The 8,107-nt window shown below is 33.5% G+C and overlaps 1 protein-coding gene across 1 annotated transcript; it reads left to right on the top strand.

Moving 5' to 3' along the window:
- The first annotated feature begins 3,451 nt into the window (after positions 1–3,451).
- LOC145074834 (uncharacterized) lies at positions 3,452–4,800 on the top strand. The gene is made up of 4 exons (XM_079021191.1): positions 3,452–3,846; positions 3,913–3,990; positions 4,082–4,306; positions 4,413–4,800. The coding sequence occupies exons 1-4, from the start codon at positions 3,490–3,492 to the stop codon at positions 4,620–4,622; spliced, it is 870 nt and encodes a 289-aa protein (XP_078877317.1). The 5' UTR covers positions 3,452–3,489; the 3' UTR covers positions 4,623–4,800.
- The last annotated feature ends 3,307 nt before the right edge of the window (positions 4,801–8,107 follow it).

Here is an 8,107-nt window from a genome sequence, read left to right as displayed (position 1 = left end):
TGTGGTTCGTGTAGATTGTGTATTTCGTTCCATAAAGATAACGACGCCATATTTTTAGGGCAAAAGCTACAACTCCGAACTCAAATCGTGGATCGTGTAGTTGTTCCCATGTACCTTTAGTTTTCGTGATGCATAAGTTGTAATTTTCTCTATTTTCATCAATATACATGCTAATCCGTAATGTAAAGTGTCGTAATACACAACAAAGTCTTCGGTGCCTTCTGGGAGGGATAGTATCGGTGCACTACACACCATTTCCTTCAGCTTTTGGAAAGCAGATTCTTGTTTGTCTCCCCAAACAAATTTTATCTCTTTCTGCATTAATGTTATGAGAGGCTTGGCTATTCAGGATAAGTTTTCTAAGAATTTCTAATAATATCCTGCGAGACCTAGGAATTGACGCATTTATTTGGTGTCTTGGGTGCTTCCCAGTTCTTCACAGCTTCAATCTTGGAAGGATCAACATGAATTTCTTTATTACTAACTATGTGCCTTAAAAAGTGTAATTCTCTAATCTAAATTTCACACTTAGAGAATTTGGCGTACAACTTTTCCTTCATACTCTAGAACTAGCAATTTGACCAAAAGTCAATCAAGTCAAAAAGTCAATGGTCCAAGTCAGCGCCAGCTGACCTCCACGTCGTGGCCACCCATTGGCCACGTCATGACAGCTTCACGACAGAGCATTCGTGACCGGACCAGCCACCACATCATGGCAACTACATAGGAACAACTTAATGGATTAATCTCTTAACTCCCAATCCCAAGAGCTCCAAAGCTAATATCCGAAACTCCTCAAGGTCTTGATGATTAAAGTTTCCAACTTTATGCATTAAGACATCCCACTAAGTCAAGATCTGTAATCCTAAGTTCTTAATGGTTGCACCAAATGCATGGACACCAAACTAAGTTATGTGAGACCACTTTCCAACCAACACCATGGTCTAGAAGCCAAGTGATGCTCTCAAATGCTCTGGAGTTCACTCAAACTCCAAGAACAAGAAGATTGGGACCAAAAAGCTCATAAAATGACCTAGAACAAGATCTAGAGAAGTAATGAGCAAGGTTGAGACTTTATACCTCCAAAAGGTTAGAAATGAGATGAAGATGGTGGATCTAAGCCGGAACCAAGCTTACACACCACAAGATGGACACATTCATTCTTCACAAAGATGGCTTCACACGCTCAAAACACGCACACATAGAGGCTAGGTTTGTGGGGATCGATTTCAGAGGATAGAGGCTGCCAAATGAGACAACCCTAGGAGATAACACCTTTAAATATGGCACAGATCCCAAAATCTAGGGTTTTGAACCCCATCGGCCACCACGTCATGGTGATTCATGGATGTGTCTTTTCTGAAGCGAATTGCCACGTCATGGTCATTCCATCACCATGTCGTAGCCAAGCCAAAATCCCAAAAGCTTAGATTTAAATTAAATAAACTCGGAAGAAGCATACATGGAACACAAATGTTACACCATTAGGCAGAACACATTATCACTCATTTTGCACTCTTTCTTCTATTGTTGGTCCTGTCCAACGTGCTTCTTCGATGATGTCCATTGTGTTTACAAACTGTCGTATATCTTCAAATATTGAATAAGGGGATTTACATATTATACAATGCTACTTTTCTATAATCTTTGGTCACAAAAGGCGATAATAGGCTTTCCAATATTACCATTCACTCTTTTACACATTGAAAATCACAAATCATTTCTAACACAGTCGTATCAACAATACCATGTTGCTCGTCCTCAAGGCGTAGCTGTTCATATTCTGTTGGCAGCGCATACTGATTACTTGACTCATTGAATGTCTGAGATTAGCATTAAAAAAATATACAAAGGTATTATAAAAGTAAATTGGTTCAAAAATATAACCATACAATCTAAAACGTATCCATAGCAAACTTTATAAAATGAAAACTAGTCTAAAATAACATGTTTTTCTAAACTTGATATGTTTTCATCTTTCAGAGTTTTATCTGCATTCAATTTAAGCTTTAACACTCTCTCTGATTTCGTTCTTAGTTTTATAAGTGTCGTTGGTGGTTTACTTGTGATTTTTTTTCCTATTTCCATATCCGACTTTTTATCTGCAAAAACAATCCAAACAAAAATCAATTTTAAAGTATAGTATCTAATATTTATAAAAAAATATTTTAACTAAACATCACTTTTATCGGGACCAATTCTGAAAGCTCTTGTAGATGGTATATAATTTCTTCGTCGGTAAAATTCACTTTTTTTAGCAACATCAATGCAAAATGATAATGAGTATCTTCAACGACATTGGTTTTGATTTCAGACTATATTTGTATGTATTGGTTTAATGCAAATCATATTACTTCTCAATTTGAGAATATCACAAAAAATGACACACATTCAAGACTTATTCTTCGTATTTCGCATATTTTAGATATGTTCTACGAATTCCACGAATTCTGAATGCATATTCCTCATTCCAGAATCATATTCACTACATAATCTACACTATAAAAATCTCTACAGAGTGCTGCTAAAAGATTTTAAGCCGCTTATTAGAACGAACAATATTACTACATGCAATACGTCATTCCGACACTTTCTACGAATTTCAGACATGTTCTATGCATTTTGGAGTACATAAAATCGAATAAAAACTTAAATGTATGTACGTAAATCAGTAGAAGTAGCATGGTTTGATTAATACATAATATCAAACGTGAACAAACTTCAATCTTTTGGATACCAAAAATTAGAAATGAGTATGATCCGAAACAATATCTCCAACATGTGAATATGTGAACACATATTTGTATAATCGCATTGGGCTTGGCCCATTTGTATCTTCTCTAGAATGAGTGAATGACTGTTCCAAAAAAAATCGTTATTCTTTTAATTTTTATTATTATTATATTATATAAAAAATCTCTTCCAATTTTAGTTAGATTACACGATTTCTCTTCTTTTACATGTAATAAATACACTCACTCATATAGAATTATTTAATTTACTCACCAATATGAAACACACGACACACACGCTCATAGGAGTTAGTCGAATTTTAATAAAAAAAACCAACCTAAATTACTTTGATATGTCGATTTTATTGAATAAATTTTAATTAATAGGCTGTACAAAAGGAACCCATTAAGCCAACACCATCTCTAAACAAAATGTCACTTGAAGAACGTTTTTGTTTTGTTCTATCATGGAAAACACAACGTAACATTGTTTAGCCACGTCGACAATGCAATTATACGTCCACGTGTCAAGATTTAAACACTTCCGCTCCCACACGCATACCATATCACAAAAAGCACATTCATCATGCATCAAAATTTCCCCGTATATTCTTCGGATTTTGACTTTTCAAAATTGTTGACCACAAAAATTCAACCCAAAAAGTGCTGAAAAAACCCACCAACCACTACCCTTTTGCCATCATTGCCATATAAAATCTTCTGTTCTTCACTCGTTGAATCAGAATCACGAACAACAATGGCGGCCACTCGATTGATACGCGCTTGGAGGCCATCGTCTGCCATTTCCGCCCCTTCATCCTCGCAAACGACGTTAACATCGGTGAAGGTGAAGTGTATGAGCAACGCGATTGGGTTTAGCTTAGAGAACAATCGATTGCCCGGAGATGGAGAGAGAAAACCAGTGGTGTTAGCTAAGGCTGCTTCCTGCTCTGAGGTGGCGGTGAATGTCGTAGTCGCTGCACCGACGCAAACAAGCCAAGGAGTAGACGTGGCTACTCTGGTGGCGATTGTGAGAACGTCGGTGTTTAGGAGGTTATATGTGGTTACGAGATCTAGGTCATGGAGATCAATTGTTCAATTGTTCATCGAAAAGGTATTAATTGACTTGAATTTTTTGTCATTATAGTTTTCAATGCTTACAGATCCATGAAAATTTCAGGCTATAATCGATTGCCGGTTTTTCACCATGTTCGCTGTAGCCGGAACCTTGCTCGGTTCAGTTTTGTGCTTTTTGGAGGTAAAATCACAAAACCCTAAGAATTTTCATTACAATCATGTTTGTTTAACGCAAAATCAAATTAAAATGGAAATTTTGATTTGAATTACAGGGAACATTTTTGGTTTTTGAGTCGTATTTCCATTATTTCCATTCTCTGTCGCACCATTCCGATCATGGCCGAATCATGCAACTACTGATCGAATCTTTAGATATGTTCTTGATTGGAACCGCGATGCTTGTATTTGGAATGGGATTGCATGTCATGTTCGTGGGATCTCAATCCCAAGGATCGCAACTTCCATCATCAAACTTTTTCGGAAATTTCCATCTCAAGGTACTTTTACTAAAAAAAATATTAGCTATCTATACATATATAGTGATATAGATATACGATATACATATTGTGTTCTTATTTAGTGTGTGTGTGTGTGTTAATTCAGGAAATTCCATCATGGGTTGGAATGAAATCAGTGACACAAGCAAAGTCCATGATCGGGTATGCTTTAATGTTGTTGCTTCAAGTGGGAGTGTTGGAGAAATTCAAGAGTGTACCATTGGTTACAGGATTGGATCTAGCTTGTTTTGCTGGAGCTGTATTTGTTTCATCTGCTGCTTTATTTATTCTTTCGAAACTCAGTCTAGATACATGAATTTAAAACATATACCAAGTATCTATAGTATATGCATAAATTAAATTTAAACCCAAACACACGATTCTTTGAACTAGTAAAAATCATTTGGTAGATAGGTTATAGTTGTTAGGTAAAAAAGTTTAAGTGTTGTAAGACTTTGCCACGAATTATTGAGAAATTTTGGTACTTTTATATATATTCGTATGTATATTGAAACGAAAGACTCAATAAATCTGTTTTGTGAAAACTTATGGTCTCGAAAATGGTTGATTGGACCAAAAACGAACACAAAAGAATAGGGAGGGGGCGTCGGTGTGTGCATGTTCGTTATCTGCAGTCAATCAACAAATAAATAAATAAATAAATAAATAAATAAATACGATTATTGGGCTGAAAATTAATTTACAAAATAATAAATTAATTAACAATTGATGTTGGTGGAGTTATTTTTCATGAAGTAGAGGAGTCGGCGGGGTTATTAAAATGTTGGAATTTTTTACTTAGGAAAAAAAAGGAAAAAAACTATGGTGAGTAATGAGTAGAGAGGCTGGAGGGCGTCAAAGAGGGAGTTTATTTGCTTTTAGTACACTTTTGTTGTTTAAAGTGGAGAATGAAGTCATTAAGTATGGTGATGCGATGTGGATTTGGGTTATTAAAGCGATTTATGGATTGGTTTCTTAATATTTATCAACTTATTTGTGTTGACATATTAAATATATATTAAATATATATCATGCGCACGCTTAAATTATAAAAATATTAAATATATATTATACAGACGCTTAAATTATAAAAACATTCTGTGTGTTAGATGGTAGTGGAGCATGTTTAATATTTGGAAGGTTGCGTCACTTGCGTGTTTGAAACCGCCTGGTAAACTTTAAGATCTAGACAAAGCTGCACGAATGGTCCTTGTGATTAGTTGAATCAGGGCCGACCTTATACTTCTATTTGTTAAGGTAGGGCTTAGGGCCCCAAATTGTAAGGGGCCCAATTTAATTCCAATCCAATAGACTCTTCTATCCATATATTCACGCCCCAAAAAAATCATGTTGCGATTCTAAAGACTACAATCACGCCAACATTAAAGACGATTAAACTTCTCGCTGCTGTCGACTGAAACACGCCAACATTCCGTTCTTTTCTCCATCCTCGGAATCGATTCAGGCCTTCTTCGAATCTTCTCCAATCGATTCTTCCACTATTCCACTGCTGTCGATTGAATCACTATTGCTCTACTTCTCACTGCGGTTCTCGCCTCTCGGTTTCTCCACAACAATCGATTCTTCATTTAATTTGAAACGGTAACGTGCTTGACTAATGACTTCTTGTATTTTCCCTTTTGAGTTTTGATTTTCCTATTGTATTATTATGTAATTGGGGTTAATAGCCGATTAGCTTAAAGCCTGAAACCAATGTTCTAAAAATCTCAATTAATATTGCTGATTAATGGAATAATGGTCGCCAAGCCAATAAGATTTGTCCCACTACTTCAAATCTTCAATTTGCTTTGTTTGGTGAATCATTCCTAAAAAAGATTGATGCTTTTTGGCTATAGGTTTGGTTGATTGGCCCCAAACTCCAAACTCCAAACTCCAATATCTGGAAAATTCTTCATTAGTACTCCAAAACAAAATTGAATTATGATGGAATGTATCCATAGTATAGAATGATAGAACAAGTTTTTTGATCAAACATGCGATATTTGATTTGAATTCTGTGGTTTGACCTCAATATTTGGTTTTGTTTTTAATGAGATTCTTGTTTGACATCTAGTTATGTAATGTCTTTTGATTAAAGCACAATGTTTCATAAAATATATTCACAAAAAACATATACATAAAAAAAAAAATTAACTCCGCCATTTGTAAACTGAAAGGGCCCTAAATTTTTGGTTCGCTTAGAGCCCCCAAACTGGTTGAGCCGGCCCTGAGTTGAATCATGCATAGGGGTTGGAAAGAACAAAGCATATATATATATATATATATATATATATATATATATATATATATATATATATATATATATATATATAGCTCCAAATCCTTGAGGTGTTGGTCACTGAAATCAATCAATGTAGCTTACAAATTATCTTCTCCATCTTTAGAGTATCAATTCAACCACTCTTTAGTTTTAAAACATAAATTTCACTTGTATAACAGTTGGTTCTAATAACAGTGTTGATGAATCGATGCATCATGCATGGAGGTGGGATTCAGAATGTGCTATGGTGACGGAGTTGTAGGTTGGAATGGTGGTAATGTCTTTAAGAATCAATGGAGAGAGAGAGAGAGAGAGAGAGAGAGAGAGAGCATATTTTATTTATTTATTTTTATTTCTTTATAAAAAATTATAAAAAGAAAATAGAAAAGGTATTTTTTTACTTTTTCTTTTAATCAGAAAAATATTTAAATAAATAAAAAAAACCAAAAAAGAAAAAAAATAATAAAGACAAAATCGTCATTATGAAAAAGTTCAAAACAAATTAGATCAAACTCATTATGGTGTTAATCCAAACCTTTTTGGACCAAAATGACAATTTTCGACATACCACAAGGACCATTCTTGCAGTTTTGTCTAAAATCTAATACTCTGGTGCTAGCATTCCATCCCATAATTGAAACTATTTTAGTTACGGAAATCTTGAAAAAAATCCTAAATTTTTGGGAAAATTAATGATTAAATCATATGCATCTCACTAGATTTTCCAACCTGACCCACTTAATTTATGTGTATCACAGGTAGCGGTGTTAAGACTGCTAAAGACGTGAGTAGGATGCTAAGTAGTGTATTGATTTATGACACGTAATAGTGTTTAGGACCATGAAGTTTTTACGCCGCTGTAACACATGTAGTGTATTGATTTATGACATCTTTAAGATTTTATTATTTGAGACAACCACTTGTACTAAAAAATATTTTTATGTATTGGGATTTTCCAAAAAATAAAGTATTATGATTTTTAAAGCGTAATTTTTTTCTGGTTCTGAAAATAGAGAATGTCACATAAAACATATTTATACACACAAAACATTTTAATGTTATTAAAAATTAGGTATAAAACATACTTATACATAAAAATGTATTATTATTAAAAAAATATGTATAAAATCATATAAATTTGTTTTTTTTATACGTATAAAGTTTTTATATGTTTTTATATGTATATTTTCATAATACGTATAAATTTTTTATATGTTTTTAAACGTATTTATATGATTTTGTATGTATTTTTTTAATAGTATTAATATATGTTTTTAAAACATATATTTATAATAATAATAATAAAAATTATAATAATTTTAATAATTTTATTATTAAAATTATAATAAAGGATTCAAGTGAACACAATAATTGAAAGTAGAGCTTAAACCATGAAAAGACTCATAGCTTGGTGGATAAGATGTTTGCTTTAACTATCGGAGATATGATATTCGAATCACTGATTTTCTTTATTTATTTATCTGTGACATAATCTTCATATATACTTATAAAGCTAGCAT

This window comes from Lactuca serriola, chromosome 1 (assembly GCF_051521515.1).
Source record: "Lactuca serriola cultivar US96UC23 chromosome 1, Lser_US96UC23_V15, whole genome shotgun sequence".
Taxonomy (NCBI): Eukaryota; Viridiplantae; Streptophyta; class Magnoliopsida; order Asterales; family Asteraceae; genus Lactuca; species Lactuca serriola.
The sequence above is the reverse complement of the archived record's forward strand: the minus strand, read 5'-3'. Positions and strand labels throughout refer to the sequence as shown.

Bases quoted from the DNA above. Each gene is read 5' to 3' on its own strand.
- LOC145074834 (XM_079021191.1), top strand. From the start codon at position 3,490: ATGGCGGCCACTCGATTGATACGCGCTTGGAGGCCATCGTCTGCCATT. The intron at 3,991-4,081 runs GTAAAATCACAA...TTTGAATTACAG, and splicing joins CAGTTTTGTGCTTTTTGGAG to GGAACATTTTTGGTTTTTGA. The intron at 4,307-4,412 runs GTACTTTTACTA...GTGTTAATTCAG, and splicing joins TCGGAAATTTCCATCTCAAG to GAAATTCCATCATGGGTTGG.